The 18,411-nt window shown below is 36.6% G+C and overlaps 1 protein-coding gene across 2 annotated transcripts in view; it reads right to left on the bottom strand.

The window, feature by feature from the left end:
• The window catches only part of ZNF385D (zinc finger protein 385D), a 437,007-nt gene that overhangs the window by 63,066 nt on the left and 355,530 nt on the right, over positions 1 to 18,411 (bottom strand). For both annotated transcript variants that reach the window (XM_037386780.1, XM_037386781.1), the window contains one exon: positions 2,071 to 2,233. In XM_037386780.1, the coding sequence (XP_037242677.1) occupies positions 2,071 to 2,233 (163 nt within the window). The remainder of the gene's footprint in view (positions 1 to 2,070; positions 2,234 to 18,411) is intronic.

The following is an 18,411-nucleotide window of genomic DNA, read 5'->3' as shown; positions in this document are numbered from 1 at the left end:
ATTCTTGATTCTACAAAGGGTAGTTTACAACAAGGATGCTATTCTACTGCCAGTTACATCAATGCTGACCTGTAATAGCTGTATTTGAATAGAACTGGCGGCCTTTCTTTGAATGCCATTAGTTGAATAGGGCTTGAATAGGGCTTTTGACAGCGGTTGAATATGGTGCTCAGGATTTTGTGAAATTGTCAGATTTTGGGCTGTTCATCAATTAACATCATTATGTGTCTTTTAGAATGCCATTAAGGTCAGTACTTCCAATATACAATACATGTATATACATATATGTATACACACATTCTGTGAAACTAATTCAGAAAGTCACAAACAATGTGTAAACCTGAGGAAACTCCAGCACAGGGCATTGCTTTTGTGTGCAACTAGATTTCTGATGCTTTCTTACTTATGCCGATATAAAAACTGATTTGTACTACTGACCTTGGATACAAGACAGTTCATATATCTTGTCAGGTATCTAACTCAAAGCCTGACGGAAAGACTCCAACTGGTTTTAAAGCACCTTGGAAAATCCTTCAAACTTACACAGCATAAGATAAAGCTTTTGAATAATACATTTTAAAGCTTTAAAATATCTCTTTTTACTTCAGTTATTTTCTCCAACCACTAGATCATATTTTCTAAACAATAAATCATTTTTTCCATACATCGTCCCCCTTTCTGTTCTGAACATGCCAACAGGTAACAGCAGGAGAAACTTTAAACCTATCTGTATGTTTAGAAACACATATATTTTCATAAATAACTTCTGGCATTGCGCCTATTCTCTCAAGCTTCATTTCTTTCATTATAGAAACAAAAATATTCAGAGTACTTTCTTGGGTTTTTTTTCTTGGGGGGGGGGGGGCGGAGGGAGGCGGTAACAAACACAAAAATAATGTAACGATTGTTTCTTACAGCCATCCCATTATAATTAGGATATAAACCTCCATAAAAACATTTGCTGTCTATAATAAAGGGCTATAACAAAGATATAGATAAAGAGAGATATAGACATAGAGGTATCTGTCTACAACAAATATAGGACAGATGTATCTTAGGGAAGGTACTACACATGTCTGCAAGGTACTTTTCTGTTATACTATAATTGGTTAGCGTACATCCATTTACAATGCTAAACTTACTGCATCAGAAGTGGTTCCAAAAGAGCAGTTTTCAGCATCAGTAGAAAGCCGTCTGACGTCTCACAGCTTTGGCTTTTTTGCCGTGGCTGTTTTTGGCTTGTTTGGGGAAGGGGGATTGATTATGACTAAATATGCAGACTGCATCCCTTCACACACAAGAGCAGTCATACCTTGCGAGATACTAGACCACCCGTCAGTGAACTTACAACCTTCCTTCAAAATTTCCAGTACAATAGCCACTTACTTAAAATGCAAGCTTAATCAGCTCCTGTTGACTTTGCCAAATATTTACATAGATTTTATTTGCAAAAGAGTACCTTTTACCCACACAATAATTTAAAGAATATTATTTCAGTCTGAAGACTCATTTAAGCAGAATAACTGGCATCAATAGCACTTACCTGATCATGAGGAATAGAGATTATACAGCTATTTCCCAGCTCAAAACCATGCAATAGCCATTTGAAAAAAATAATGCAATGTTTGAAATTTATGAAAATTAGGTTTTTACTAACAACGGTTTTGTAAGAGGCTTCTAGACACAAGTAGTACAATTTGCTACATTGTTTGTGGTTAAAATAAATGTGCCATATGTAATAATTTATATAGAGACACTGTATATAGACTAGGAGGTTTAGATCAGTTGACATGTAATAGTTCAGCCACTATAAAAATTAATCAAGTCATGAGAATTGCATTCTGTCCTAGAAGAATGACAAGCCTCTTTTCACTAAGGGAAATCAGTTACATGACTATCATACTCTCACCAGCCTATTGAAAAGACTAAAAGAAATCAATATCACACAGGAGGATGGATTGAGCATGAATCAATGGGGCAAGCACATAACTAAACAGACATGGAATTAAACAAGAAAAAAACAACCGAAAAACCAAAACCAAACAAAACCAACAAAGATTGTCGCTTAACCTGTTTTGTCAGAGCTGGTATTGATGGTATTGGTAGTGATGGAAGTGAAGGTAGTCTTTGCGCTGTCCTTGGTAGTAACAGATTTCTGCTTATTTTTCATGGCTTCCAGTGCTTTGAGCTTCTTGGCATGTTTAGTGCCTTTGTAGTGGGCCGCAGCCTGGCTCTACAAAGGAGAACAAAATGAACCATGCAATCAGGCTCATTTCTAAACTGGCATTCTCTGTATTAGTACAAATACAGACTACCTTTCAATAATGGGTACCATTCACATTATCCAAGTAGTGACCAAACAGATTGTACTTAGAATGATGCTTGGAAAACAATGGAAAAAATACTCAAGCAACCCCAGTTTGACAAATACAGTATATTACTGTATATAAGTATATTACTTTCAGACCAAAATAAGATTGGTTTGGTCTACCATGCTACCATTAGTTTTCGTATCAAGACTTTTTTTACTTTCACATTAAAAAAAAAATTAATTCTCAGGCAACGGGGAGGAAGGCACTCTCCTCCCAGTAGCTCTGCACTTTTCTAGTCTTTACTTCAATCTAGAGATTTTGTCAAAGATTCCTTCAAAGAACTATTTACTATTAACAGTGGTATCAGGAACTTCTCAGCAAAGACTGACACTAAAAAACAAACAAACAAACAAACCCCAAACCAAAACCAAAGCCCAAATAAAAGAAAGCAAAACACAACAAACTCTCTTCAAAGCCCATCATCAAATGTTTAACTGAATGTGAGGCAGACATGCAATTAGCTGGCTTTCTTAATAAAAAAAGGATTACGTTTGTCCACCTACTTTAAAAGGTAGAGTTTGAAATTCAAAGCCAGGAGCATCTTTTCCAAGGAGAAAGTTCACACAAATCCTGTCACAATCCAAAATATATTTTGGCTACTTGATATCATTAAGCTAAAATAGATTTGTATGTGCATTGTTATTAAGATTTATGTATTACACTGAAGGTATCTTCATTATTCTAGGAGTTAACACCAACTTTCGTTCACTTAATTTATGTGGCAAATATATTTTAAGAATAGTTTTTGAAGTATAAGATTAAACCTTATACAAAACCCATTTGAACTAGTAAGAATAGTCAGAGTTTATTCTCTAAGTATTTAAACTGTTATAAGAAAGTCTTCCAGCTAATAAGTTAACAATCTGGAAAATTCCTTATATTTGTATTGCTGCACTTCGAACTTTATCAAAAGCAAATCCTTTGTTACTTGAAAGAGTAATTATTAAGACTCTAGAAAAATAGTTAAAACTTAGCTACTGCAGAACTGAACAAATGAAAAGCAACTATGCTGGGTCAGCCCAAGGACCCACAAAGGTCAGCATTTTGTTTCTGGCATGAAACAACAGCAGATATTTAGAACATAAAGAAAGGTAAATGCTTTCTATTGTGGAATCAGAAGAAGAAAAAACCATTTATTTAATCCAGAGGCTACAAACTCAAAGGTTCAAAGGGATAAAATGACACAGTCACTCAACTCACTAAGCCACTCCTGCAGGTAGAATAACGCTCTATTATCTGGCACTGTTAGTCACTAGCCCTTTATTTAATATTAGTTAACGTATTGAATTTTGGGGAGAGAGGAAGTTCTAATGAATATCACAATAACAGTATTGTATTAATTAATCTTGAGATTTAGGACTTTCAGTTTTCATGAAAAGTCACGATTCCTTCCAGATGCCTGAGACTGAGAATCTCAATGTGAGCCTCTCAAGTTAAGAAATAAGTGAGAGACCTTGTCTAAACCAATAAACACATGTAAGTGTACGTGTATACATGCATACATATACACACATGATACGCTCTTGTATATTGGGATGCATCATTCAGTTTGGTTGAAAAGCCAGTTTCTCTATACCTACAATAATGTAAATATTGTATTAGGTACCCTTATTGAAAGAACACTGGACAGTGAAGTTATTAATTAGAAACAACTTGAACAGAAACAGCACAATCATGCACCTTTTACAATTCCCAACACATAACATTGAGACATACTGTAAGCCAAATACAAACAGTCAAGAGATGTTAATTACTGTTAAACTGAAAGACCAGAGTCATTACAATGATGCATTAAAAATGACATTATACAGTTCAACCTCATGTCACTATCACGTCAACTATCTTTACAGTTTCTAGTCAAATTTAATTACCAGTCAGCTCCAGATTCTAACTGCACTTGTTTTGCCTAACTAACAGTGTCAGTTTTCAAAAAACAGAAAGGTAGTCAGAACATGGTGCTTAATACTGAATTATGAATGTTGATATTAGTTTGATACACAGCTCAACTTTCTTCACAGAATTGTTGGCACAGCACCCCAGCTTTATGTCCCCTGCATCCATGGTTCTCTTCCCACTAAATTCTCTACAACTACAGCTCCACAAACCTCAACTCAAGCAGAGTGTTGGATGCATAAGGCATATACAAGGGCCTGTATAGTAACTGGTGACCTTTTCAGTGTTCTGAAATGCATGAATAAAATTGCTCCAAAGTAGAACGGCTGCTACACAGAGTTGTCCACTACTCACTGCCCACAGAGCACTGCCAGTTTACCCAGCCTCTACTTGAAGAAGATCTTTATGCCTTTTTTATTTCAAAGTTTAAATCTCCATCCTCTATGGGGACATGAAGCCATCTGAGCTTGTTTCAATATAACTGTAGCTGGCATGTTAATGGTAGCTCTATGTGAGAGAAGACAGATTGCTCCTAAGCATTTAAACAGCTCCAAATCAGCTTATGCTGAACTTTTACAACTGAACTGGAACCCCCAAAAAAAGAAAAAAGGTCTGTCATTATCTCTCCTTGCAGGAGTAAGATGTAGGAAATGGAAAAATATCCATAAATATCTTTTTCAGCACAGCAACATAAAATATGGTACCTCACTGAATCATTTCTTAGAGCCATAAGAGAACTAAAATAATTCTCATTGCTTAAATGGCATTTACTTGCAGCTTATAAAACTCATTACTTATATGGTATTTACTTGTAGGTTAAATACAAAAATAAGATAGAACATAAAATGCAATTATTCCCAACTTTCATGAAGAATTAAGAAGTCTTGAGAGAGAGCAGAAGAGTGAAAGACAAGTCAGTCCTGCTTTTTGGTGCCAACCATGATGCTTAGCTGAGTGAAGAGACTGTACCCCTTCAGAAAGGTGAGAAAGGGTCTCCTAGAACACTTCAGAATTCAACAGTTGCAAAACCCAAGAAGAAGATATATATAAATGTTTTTATACTGCCTTACCAATTTGTGCTCAAACAAGTTAGGAGCAGAGGTTACAGGTGAAACCCTACATCTACAGAAGCTGATGGGAATCAAGGGAAGATTTCCCTTTCCATGTTTTGTAAAGGGGTATTGACTTTTGTAATTGCTTGTCTTGACAGAAGCCAGTCCCCTTTGAGAAACAACTGTTTGATCTAAAATCAGAATTAAGGACAATCCTAGAGGAAAAATTCCCTATTACTACAGAAGACTTTGTAATCAAACAGCTACCCTAAAGCCCCTCTAATATTAAATGCTGTTTCTTTATGTGATTCTGAAAGAACACATTAAAAGAACACATTAAGAAAGAGCTTACTTTCTTCTTCCATCATAGTTTCTAAGTTTGCTTCTCACATCATAGTTTCCATATTTGATACACAAAATTTTAACCCTAGCACTGTGAAGGCAAGTCACTGTCAGCTAACATGTGACCCAGTCAGTGATAAAGCACAAGAAATATGATGAATAATGCTGGTGCAAAATTACAGTGAACTTTAAGAAACTATATCCATTCTTGATGTCTGACAACAAAGTAAAAGGTAGATTATCGCTTCATACCTGAAGTTGAAAACTCAAGGATCCTTAAGTAAATTTTGAGGGCTCTGATCCTGCAAATTACATGTAGACAAACTTTGGTCTATGGGAAGTACTTCAAGGAAATGGCAAGACGTCTAAATAACAAATCACTTTTCAATGTAATTTGTAATGAAGTCCTGCCTATTTGAGCAGTACAAGTCAGTTTAAGCATCTCTTTTGCAAAGCAAGTAACTTCCTCTGGTTCCACGTATCAATCCTGAATAATTAGGGACCTTTCTAATCCTTAGATTTTGTAACCTTCCCAAATTGTTGGAATAAAAAAATGCATTTATCTATTTAAACATTTATTTTATATATATATATATATGTTATAAACACACAGACACACACATAACATAAAAGAATAAAAGAAACCTAAATGCAGGTGTGAGCAGTTAGAAATAACAGTCATTGTGTCATAACTCAGCTGTATTTTCTTTGCTTAAGTGCAATGTTGTACCACAATTACCATAAGGACATCATACTACCAAGCAAATAGCAATGTGTAAAATATGATGAGAAAGATGAAATATTTTAAACAATCCAGACAGTATTCTCTTACAATTACAGTCATCATATATACATGGAAGTCCTCAAAATAAGTTTGTCTGCCTGACTAATGTACTTCAGTGAATCATATGTCTTCCCACTTATGTTCTTTTGGCATTGGTCCAACAAAAACATTGTGCCTAATTTTGTGCACTGAAACAAAAAGGAGTCTCCTCCTACTCTCAGAGTTTTTAATTTAGCAGAATTGCATCTTCTATTCTTTTCATAACCTTCCTGGTCCACCTCATATTACGAATCTTCTTACAGATTGTTTTCCTGTCCCAGTCATTCCTTCTAGGCAATACATTCATAATAAAAGCCAGCTCAAAGAAAAGAACTTTTTAAAAAAAACTGTAGCAAACATGTCCCACTGATCCTTCCTCACAAAAGTTCAGTTCAGCTATCCTGCATTATGTCTTTCTCATTTCACAATGCATTTTGAAAGACGTTCATTGTGGAGAGTACTGTGCTCCAAGCTGCCACATGGGCAATTAGCAGCAAGGCTGCAGTCTGTCTGCACCTTTAGGAAGCCCCAAACAAGGGCTGAGAGTGCTGAAAAGCCCTTTTTGTCTATCTGAGATTTCAGTAGAACTTGTCATGTCTTTGTTTTTACCAGCTGTTGGATGGTACATTATTCCCAATATAATAGTAGCAATTTTGGCTAATACATGAGCAACTGATGTCACAATCCTCCAGAGTAAGGAGCTCTAGAACAAGAAGTGTTTCCCAGTTTGAACAAATACCGCCAGTGAGCTGGGCACACATGGAAAGCAGTCATAAACAACTGCATAAGCCAGAGGGCTTCTGTCCTTGGTGAAGTGAGGGAAATCCTGCAATGTCTATGCTACACATTGTCTTAATCTCCTAGAACAGAATATTTTCCTAAAGTTGAGCTGTCAATAAATACTTCAAATATAATTTTACAGATGTTCTCAGCACACAAGAAAGTGACAAATATCATAAGACATTTTTATATTTGCAATAAGCACCATATTTTTTTCTAATAACTCCAAAGCCTGGCCGCTCAGTGATGACAGCACTGCTCAGGGAAGGCTGCAGTATGCAGCTAAGATATCTGTATACTAATAGGTATGTGCTATTTACATAACCTGAGCTGATCTCTATGGAACTTCTCCAGTAAGTAAACTGGAGAAGTTTACAGAGAGAAAGTTTAATAGCCTTGAGATACCCAACAGTTGGTTCTGCATAGGGCAGGTCTTTTACTGTGAGCCACACCTGATAAAACAACGAAAGGGTTGTGCAGTATTTTGCTCCAAGATGTATCTACTCTACTCAGAAGGTAAGGTTTTATTTGAGGCTATTTTAAATTTTAAAAAATAAATTCTTATAAGGCCTACTGTTTTGTTTGCCCAGTGAGTACACACAGGAAATTCAGGACTATGTACAAGTCCTATGCTTACTTTTCTAGAAAACAGAGGAACTCCATGGACTTCAGCAGAGCTTCACAGTGCAAGAGACAAAGAAGCTAAAGCACCTGTGCAAGCCTTTGGAGGAGATTAAGTGAAGACACAGAATGTAATTTTTAAAGGTGATGTCAACATGATGACATGTTTCATATTGAACAAGAAGAGTATCCTGATTTCTGCCTGATACATACAAACTCAATCCGAAGTCAATTACAGTGCAGATAAATGTTGCCTGTTGTCATTTCTTCCTTCTGCTAGGCTTATCTTTATCTTCTGAATTGTGTCATTTCAATTTTTTGTGCACTCTATCATCACTACCACTCTATAATACAGAGCCAGAGATCTAATTACATTATATACTCAGATGTAACTGTGGTATAAAACACCAAGGACGCATGTAATATAACTTCTTCCAGATATGCTCTGAGAAGGCTTTTGCCCCCTAAACTATGACTGATCAATTTGTCCCTTTCCCTAGAGTCAAACATACAATAACAGTGTAAGTACCAAAAATGACCTTTCTGTAGAAAAGAAAACATTTCTCCATTGTTATGGCAGAATAAAATAAATGTCCCAGCATGTTAATTCCCAGGTATTTAATTCTCTCTTTCCATAGAAAGAAAAACTTTCTGTTCCTTCTTCATAAAGCATTTATTCAATACACTCATAAATGTGCCCTGAGACTCAAGGATCAAAGCGAATGGGTGCTTTCTGAGCGCACTAGTTCCTTTGCATTAACAAAGCTGCTCCATCCCACTCCCTGTGCTTGGGCTCCTTCCAGAGCCATTTATATAATGGTGAGGGACCGCACCTGACGAGAGTCTGAATCCCATTGTGAGAGACTGCCATTGACCCCATTCGTATGGTAAAACCATCCATCCTACAGTAAAATCAAATATTTTCATTATGGAAAGGAAAAGCTATTTTATCTTGGTCAGGTGCAGAAGGTAAAAATACCCTACTTAATATTGCTTGTCCCATAACAGAGTATTTTTATGCCCATCCATCTGCTTGGCTGCCACTTGGCTGTAGGCTGCCACTGAGCGTGGTATTAGATGAAATGATCTAAGCAAGATACAGAAAACTGCACTTCACACTGCATTCCAAGTAGACATACACAGCATCAAAATATATATACTGAAGGGAACATAGCTCAAGTAATCAATCTTTTCCCATACCTGCCATTTTTCTTTTAAGGCCATCAGGCCTTCATGCAGCACGACTAAAGTTCGTTGTATGCTGAAATTCTATAAACAGACTATTTGCTTTACCATCTGTTTTATCCTTTTTATTATTAAGGCAGATCAGTTTAAGACAAGGTTATCAAGTTCCGGTCTCTGGAAGTTTTTACATTCTGACTTCCAGAGTAATAATGGATGCTTTTGGGGAAGTTTTTTTGATGAGGAGATGAAACATGCTTTTCTGAGAACTGGTATAATCAATGAAATTTAACATTTAATCTCATTTTTACTCTATTAAATGGCAGCATAATTTATTTTACCCATGGTAAATATTATTGTAGTCAGAGTTTCAAGATAATTTTAAACTCAATTGTGGGATTTTTTTTTCATTCAGATTAACCAAGTGATTAATCTCAGATTAATTTTAGAATGAGATAGAAGAAGGTTGATCTATACACAGTGCTATGTGCTACACATGATAAATTAAACCATGTATTAATTCAGCTTAGTAAATATAACATACATGCTTCCAGTTTTGAATCTGGAACTTATATATTTGGAACTGAGACCTTTAACAATTATATATGCCAATATAATTTTGTAGAAATGTACCCCACTAGCTGTAGAAACATACACACGTATTGTGTTAACTAACACATTTTGAATAATATGTCAATAATGGCAATCCTAAAAGTGGAAGCTGACCTATAATCTCTCTATGAAGCAACAAAGAAAATAAGCTCAATATGGTTGTGATTTAATTAATAATCAGTTTAATAATATAAATGTAATAAAATGTTCTGGTTATACACAAATGATGTTTACTTAAAAACAATGGATGGTGTTGAATTTAAAATTACTGTTTTAAAGACAGTAATTTCCTGAATAATGTTGAAAAGTTCAGTCTTTTCTGGTGTCATAGCCATCATTTTTTTGAATCTGTTTGTCACCCCTCTCAACAGCCAATGGGAGCCAAGGGTGTACACATACACTTACCTGCCCAGAGCATCAGTTCATCTAGAAACGTTATACTGACTGAGCATAAAACACTTGATACCCTCTGCATCCAGCCAGTGAACTGATAACTAATGAAAGTTGAGTGTGTAGGCTTAGCGTAGCTCCTCATGAGTGTTTCCACCTGCTTTCTGTTTCCAAGGAAATCATTTTTGTCTGTTTACATTCATAATAGCAATCTCATTGAATTCTGAGTTTCAGATTTTTTTGACTGAATCAAAGCATCAGGGAAGAATAGTGGTGAGACACAAAGATACTACAAGAAATTCTACAGAAAACAGGAAAAGCTTAAAAAGTGCATAATTCAATTCCTAATAATTCAGTACTATTTGAACTATTTGAAATTACAAACAAGTTAATACAACTTGTATGTACAAAATCACAAGAGAGTACATGGAGATATTTTCACTAAGCACAGTCTTAATAGTTTTGTAGGAATTACTGTTTTTAATACTATAGTTACTAGAACTTTTCCAAATTTCAAGTTTGTCTTCAGAAAAATGTTGATTAGACTTTCTGATTCTTTTACTCATATATAGTTACACAATTTTTCATTTTGGATTTTCATTTTATATTTCAATAGTTATTTTAATATACATGTTTCCTTTGTCCTTTATATCAGCTCCTACCCACAAGTAGAAATTCAAAACCAACAAATAAGAAACATAAATACTCAAATTTTGTGATTCCACCTCTGTTTTATGTGGACTCGGCTACAGTTAGGTACTTCCCAGGTTATATCTCCAGCCTTCTTGTAGAAAGCTGTAAGTATGCGTAAAATATTATGTGAACTTTTCTACTGTGAAGAGTTTTCACAGCTGCACAAACACTGATAATTTAGGGCTGGGACTAAGATGGGAGAGTTTACAGATTCTTTCATTCTCCTCATATTCCAAGAGGAATCCAAGACTTCCAGATGCAGAAACATCCATGGAGAGGCAATGTGTTTTCTTGAAATAAAAGAACTCTCAGCCCACTAGTTCCTGGATCATTTAGAGAAATTTGATATCTCTACAAGAGTCCTATGTCAGTGGTTTGTTTAAAAAGTCCTGCTGTAGGTTCATCCACAGGACTTCTCTCTTTGGGAGGAAAGACATGTTACGTGAAAAAGAGAGAGGAAGAAACAAAGTAAAATGAATAAATGCTTCTTCCTGCTTCAAAAATGAAAGTAAACTATGTTTTATTTAAGGAAATAACATTAATAGAAAATAAGTGCCTAAGTCATGATAAAAATTAGTGTCATACCATGGAAGTAAATTTGCCTTAAAAACTGGTTTTATGTAAATAATTAGCCAGTAAGAAAATATTTTGAGAACACCAATCAAAATATCCAGAAGGAACAAAGGTTTGTGAGGCACAGGAAAACCTGAAGATCAGACAGTCTACATTACAGTAGTATTTACCCCTTTACATAATTTTGCTCCTTTTGCCTCACTTTCAATCATTGCTGGGTGACTCTGTGAATACATTCTGAGCCTCGCTGACGTTCACAAGATGTTGTGTATACCTACAAGGTTTGTGTCAGCACACAAGTTCTACCAACTATTGCAGGGTCAGAGCCTTAGTACTTAGAACAGCCTCCTTTAGATATGCATAGTACACACAGACCAACTTGTGATGCAAGTTAGTTATAAAATCAATTGTTTGTTCTTAAAGTAATACGTATATGTGGATAGATTAATTTGTTCCAAAAGTTGTGCAGACTGACAAATGGGGTTTATTTACTAACACTTGTAGGTTGTCATACTATCATCAATACAGAAGGCAACAATATCTTCCAATACAAAGCTGACAGGTCAGCATCTTTCACTCCTTTAAGCTATCTGTTAAATTCTATGCAAGAAGCCATGGTTAGGGATACAAAGTAGTACAAAAACACTTAATGAGAATGTTCTGACATTACGTATTCTTTATACTATCATTATATTTTGTCTGTTTCCTACAACCTTCATTCCCTTTACCTTGCATTACACTGAAATCTGAAATTTTTTTCCACTGACCCAAACCAAATACTTACTGAAGCTATAAGAAATTGGTCGCAATTCTACGAATCTTACTGGATAAGAGTAGCCCCTCCAAAATCAACAGGGCATTTTATATGCTGAAGTGCTATAGGACAAGCACCTAGGAGATGCTCTATATTTCAGGTTCAGTCACATGGGCTTTCACGTTTCTCATCTCCTTTAGTCAAGTACAGGTTATCAGGTCAAAAATCTGAAATAGCTATATGAAACTGTAAGGTGTACAATATAAAAAAAAAGTAAAACTAGACAGGTATAAGAGCCCTTTCTGATTTTAAAATCATAGAACCATAGAATGGTTTGGGTTGCAAAGGACCTTAAAGGTCATGTAGTTCCAACCTCCCTTCCATAGGCAGGGACACCTTCCACTAGACCAGGTTGCTCAAAGCCCCATCCAACCTGGCCTTGGAGACTTCCAAAGATAGGGCATCCATAGCCTCTCTGGGGAGCTTGTTCCCATGCCTCACCACCCTCACAGTAAACAATTTCTTCCTAATAGCTAATCTAAATCTACTCTCCTTTTGTTTAAAACCATTACCCCTTCTCCTATCGCTACATTCTCGCTTTTAATAAGTCCCTCTCCAGCTTTCTTGTATGCCCCTTTTAGCTACTGGAAGGCTCTGCTATAAGGTCTCCCTGAAGCCTTCTCTTCTCCAGGCTGAACAACCCCAACTCTTTCAGCCTGTCTTCATAAGCTAAGACATCTTTTCATGTTTCAGATTTGTTTGGACAGGGATTATTGAACAAGTGAAAACTGCAAATTTAATGCTGAGACTCCAAAATCCTTGGACCAGGAAAATCCCTTTATACCTATTCACAATATTTATGAACACATTTATACTTATTTATTGCTTTTTATTGTTTTTATGCTGTTCTTTTGTTATTGCTTAGTGCTGATTCCCATCAATCTATAGTAACTATGGCTCAAGAGAAAGGAAAAACCCCTCAAACTTCTCACACCCCAGAATTAAGAATTAAAGAGATATGATATATGTATAGTAGTAAAATTAAGTCAGTAACATTTAACAGTTTTCCATTCATGTTCATCAAATGTTGGAATGCTACTGAAGTGATTAAGATGCACTGTAGTTTAGTAAGAGAATGTTGATTTAACCTTGCAGGCACAATCTTAGCACCCAAAGAAATGCTGACTTAATTCACACAACAGTTGTGTGAAAGGAAAGACTTTTTGTTTCTTTTTTCTAAAATTTTAGCCATAGACACTTGATGAGATTAATACCTCGTTAGTTCTGATAGTATAATCTCTCCTTGGTTAGTAAAATACTTCAATGAACAATGAAGAACAGTCAATATTCCTCTCCCTTCCATCCTTTAAAAATAATTCATTTAACAGCTGTCATTTCCACAAGCAGACGTATAAAAGTATACTGTTCTTAAACAGACTGAAGTCCCTTTCAAAGTTTTGTATTGAGATGTAAGTTCAAAACAAAGCATTCTTCTGTAGCTTTCTGAAGAAAAAGAAAATGTCAGGGGAGAAACACTGCAAGTTTTCACGTAACATTTGCGGTAAAACAGATCTCCTGAAAAAACCTGCACATGGGACATGCAAATATGGCACGAGACCAAGTACGGCTAACAAAAAGCTAACATGTCTATCCTGGTCCCTACAGAATGACCTCTGGAAAACTGGTTTCTGTAAAAAGTTGTAGAGATTTCTTAATCCTCTTTGAACAAAATGAAAATAAGAATCTTTAACTTCATGTCCAATTATGAACTGAAATTATGATTATCTCTCAGTTTATATCTATGTCGTCTCACTGCTGTGCTAGTTCTTAGTATGTCTCAGTATGCTTTGCAGCACCCCAGTAGGACAGAGGACATCCTACAGAAAACTTCTAGCTAAATGAAGAGAGAACTCTTACTAAGGAAATCTCCAAGTAGTTTTCTAAGCTGGTGTTGTACATTTGGGGTTTATGGACAATTTTTGGGGCACAATGTGTTTCAGGATGCTTTCCAGAGCTCAACCATCACGAAGTACAGGTGAAGCAGCAATATAGGACAGCTATGCTTTTTATGTTCATATCCTTATGACTTTTAAAACTGAATCCTAAAAGCATTTACTGTACTATATTATGTTTAACACTACTATTAGATCACATAAACCAGTAAGTGCTTTTTCGCTTGGGTATGTATTAACAATTTACTTTTTGCAGACAAGTGCACAAATATGATTAGCTTTTGCAAATTGCTCCTTATTCTGTTACTGGTAAGTAATTTTTATATTATTGCAGTGTAAACAGATGCTATTTTCCACTATATATTCAGCAGTAATGAGCTAATTCAATGTGTTAAAAACAACAAAAGATCTTCAAGAATGAGCTATTTGCTTCAATAGTCCAAGCTCCATTGAAATCTATGTTGAAATCATCCAAGATAGGAAGTTAGCAAATTACTTTAGAAGCCCTGTTGCAAAAGAACTTTCTTTAGTTCATTTATTCAAATCCTGAATATGTTCTGCTACCTTCCTAACATGCATATTACTGACCAACTTCTTGCATATTGATTTGGAAGTGTTTCGGGGTTTTTTTTTTTCTAAGCATAGCTAATATACTTCATTACTTTTCTTATAAAGAAACGACATTTTGGCAGGAGCTTTACAACTGTTTCAATATTCACTTCTATGAATTCATTATACACCAAAATCTAGAAACAATGAACCATGCTGTTTTCATTGCCTTTTGGAAATTGCAATGACCTCCTTACTGAGATGAAAAAAAAACAAAAAAGAAAGAAAAATTAGCAAACATGTTATGTTTAGATTGTGTGGGTGAAATCCTGGTGCCATTTAAGTCAACAGAAATGCTGACATTTATTTCACCCTGGACTGGAGATTGAAAGCAAATGCGATGCTCCACCTGGACCCAATGGAAAGGATTTAAAGATGGATGGACAGCCTTTGGCTGAGCCAAAACGTACAGCATCACAGAAACACACCAGCTGAGTAAAAACCACCATGCTTCCACTACAGAAATGTGTTATATGCCACTTAGAATATGCTATTTATCTACCGTCACTATAACATTTGTTTGGGTAAGTCTGCACTGTCTTGGTGTGTGCTATGTACTCAGCTGCTACTGGTATGTCATACAGACATACACTCTATAAATATTAACAAAATGAAAATTGAGAACACCCAGAACAATTCAGCTCAAATGGAAATGACTTGGTTTGTTTCTCTGCTCTTCCTTTACTAGTTTCTACTTAACACTGCTGGAGACAACCATGCCATTTGAAGGATCTGCACAGAAATATCTAACAATCAATCAATCTATCTATCTATATCTGTGGCTACAGACACAGCACAGGCAACCTGACATTCCACCAGAAATACTGTATTAGATGGAAATGTTTCCACTGTTGAGTACGCTTGATATATATATATACAGCAGACATCCAGCTATAAAGCTAACAAAGACTCTCACATTTTTGTCAGAGACATATAAGCCATTGTCCTGCTTTTTTTACTGGGTTGCAAATAATCTGTGCAGCAGTTTATGGACAGGTATAAAGCCACAGCATATATCAGAAACAGTACATAATGATATCTAGGGAATAAAACATAAGAAGGCAGCTGATAACCCTGAGAACTCTCAGTCTTGACTGAATCCGTGTGACTATCTTTCCATTTTAGAGTAATTTCCTCTTTTTGATCCTGGAGCCAAATTACATCCACGTCTATCCCATAATAAAAATAAAACCAAAATGTAATAAAAATAGAATAACTCAATTTATCTCCCAAATACAGTGTTTTACATTATAAATAATTTCAAAAATGACAGTTACTCCACCATGAATGATTCTTAGAGAGACCAAAAGAACAAGGACCCTACCTTAAAAGAACGTTAAGGGTGCAAGTTCAAAAAATGGATATGGAAGGGTAATAGCAGGCAACAAATGTGATTGTAAAAGCAAGTACTTGCAGGTGTAGGTTGCTATGATCTATCAGATGATGATAATTATTGCCAGTGAATCACGTAAGTCTGCTTGGGACAAACTAACTTGCCTGAGATAAATTAACTTTCCCAGGGCATCTTCCTGGCTTTCAGATTCAGCAGGGCCCCAATGCCTACAGCCGTGTCACGCCTGTGCCCGACACGCCATTCTCCTCAGAAAGTGAGGCCTCTGCTCCCAGCTCTGGCTGAAGTGCCCCCATGTGCCACCTACTTTACCAGTCAAATCACAAAGTGCAGAAATGATCACCGCTTAATGATTTACTGAGTAATAGGGATTTTGAACTGTACAGCACTGTGACTGTACCCCCAGAGAAGGGGTGAGAGCAGGATCTCAGGTACTATCCAGAGCCCTACTGATGACAGTGAATTCTGAGGAGTGACTATCCAACAAGACCCTGAAGGCCATCAGGACAAGTGCAAGAACATCACGTGCAGCATGTTACATCTCACATCTTGCAGGGCTGTTGCAAAGCTATTTACAGAGGAATATTTCCACTAGGCCAAGCTCAGGACAACTGGCTTTAGCACCCAGAGTCCTACCAAGTCCAACCGTGACTTAACTTTTGATCCTTGCCAACACTTCCTCTTTAAAGGTGGTTGGGGCTATAATTTTTGACTCTGTGCTTCTTCAGTTTCACCTTACCAATACAGTTTCACTCTCAGTGTTTTTGCCCTTCCATCTGTTAAAAAATATATTTTATTGTATTCCAAATACAAACCACATATTACTTCCAGCCAAGAGTTTTAAGATGTATTAACACCTTCAGGCTTACACACGGTAAATCTAACAGCTTTCTTCAGGCAGACAACTGGCCAGGAATATAACTGGGAGCTTTCAGGCTAAGTCAAAGGGTCTGCTAGTCCAAATCTGGTAGGAGGACTGGCAGTTGTCTGCTAATGATGGATTAAATCTATAGCTGAACTGTTTATTCAGTCGCATGCAAACCTGCCTTTCAGTCAGTCAAATGTAAGAGTATGACTTCTGCAGGTTCAGGAATATGGGCCTGAAGCCCCCTGGTATTTTTAACAGGAGAGAGCCCCTACCTTCTTCACCTGATCAGAGACCACACCACAGGCCCTGGGGGTATTCTGACTGCACAGCATATTGCCACAGGAGGGGTATAGAGGGGGCTGTACAGTCCCCTCGCCTTCTCCCCATTTACACCACTCACATCTCTTAAAAAGGGGTGGAATCGACTACTGTTCATTATACAAACAGAAATTAAGGATGACCTTGTCACACAAAATCGGCAGCTTTAATAAGCAGGCCTGACTACCGTCCAATAATCTCAGAAAATGACTTGAGATTTGCTGTTCATAAGATCATCATCCCGCTGATTTATCTTTTGCGGTGCTGATAAAAGAGAATTATGAGAATTATGCTTCTCCCCAGCCAAAGAGCTTCAAGGGCCAACCCACCACTTACCAGTTTGAAAATGCACCTTTGCACACACCAGAGCAGCCTGCAGTGAAATACCACAGGCCCTTACCTTGTCCTAGATACAATTCATGTTTCTATAAATAGCATACTGAGATGCAAAAAGCCTCTTAGCCCGCTCAACCAAGTAAAATCCTGGCTTTGTAGCTACCGTTCAAACGGTTTGTTACAAATGTAAGTGCTCAATTAAAAATGCATATTTAGTATCGGTGGGACCTCTCTTCATGGAAGAAAAGAAGTCATGCCTGCACAAGACAGATTCTTCTGACTGCAACAACAAATAATTTCAAGATTTGAATTAAAATTCCTAGTCCAATTACTGTAAGTGGTTATGCCTTCCTCACTGTGAAGCAATCTCTTGCTACTCTGTCACCTGTTTCATGCCAGGAGCAGCCACAACAAATCACCAAGCTGAGTTCATGAGGACATTGGTGGGGGTGGAGGGCAGCACACAGAGGGGAAAAGCAGCTAAATATTTTGGGCCTTCGTTTTCCTGTTCAGGGAATATGGAAATTAGCATATTTTGGATACAAGTAGATTTTCTGAAAGAGTAAGATCTTATCTCTGTTAATTTTAAAACCCCAGATTTAAAGCAGCTACTTACTTATAACTAATCTATAAGTGCTTCTGTCATTATGCCTTTCCTCACATACCAGAAAAGAGCCAACTGATAAGGCTTCAGCCATCTTAACTTTTACATAGGCTTAACTAGTGAGGAGGAAAAGGAAATGTTCCTTGAGGCTGACTTTAAAGATCTGAATTCTAAAGTAACCCCAGCTGAAGAACATCTGGATAAAAAACCTCCTCCCAGTTGAAAAAGAAGATGCGCTGGCCAGGCTAGTGTATTTCAGGATTCTGTCCTCAAGCCTTTCTGCTCT

This window comes from Falco rusticolus, chromosome 4 (genome assembly GCF_015220075.1).
Source record: "Falco rusticolus isolate bFalRus1 chromosome 4, bFalRus1.pri, whole genome shotgun sequence".
NCBI classification, from domain to species: Eukaryota; Metazoa; Chordata; class Aves; order Falconiformes; family Falconidae; genus Falco; species Falco rusticolus.
This window is presented reverse-complemented; position numbering and strand designations above follow the sequence as displayed.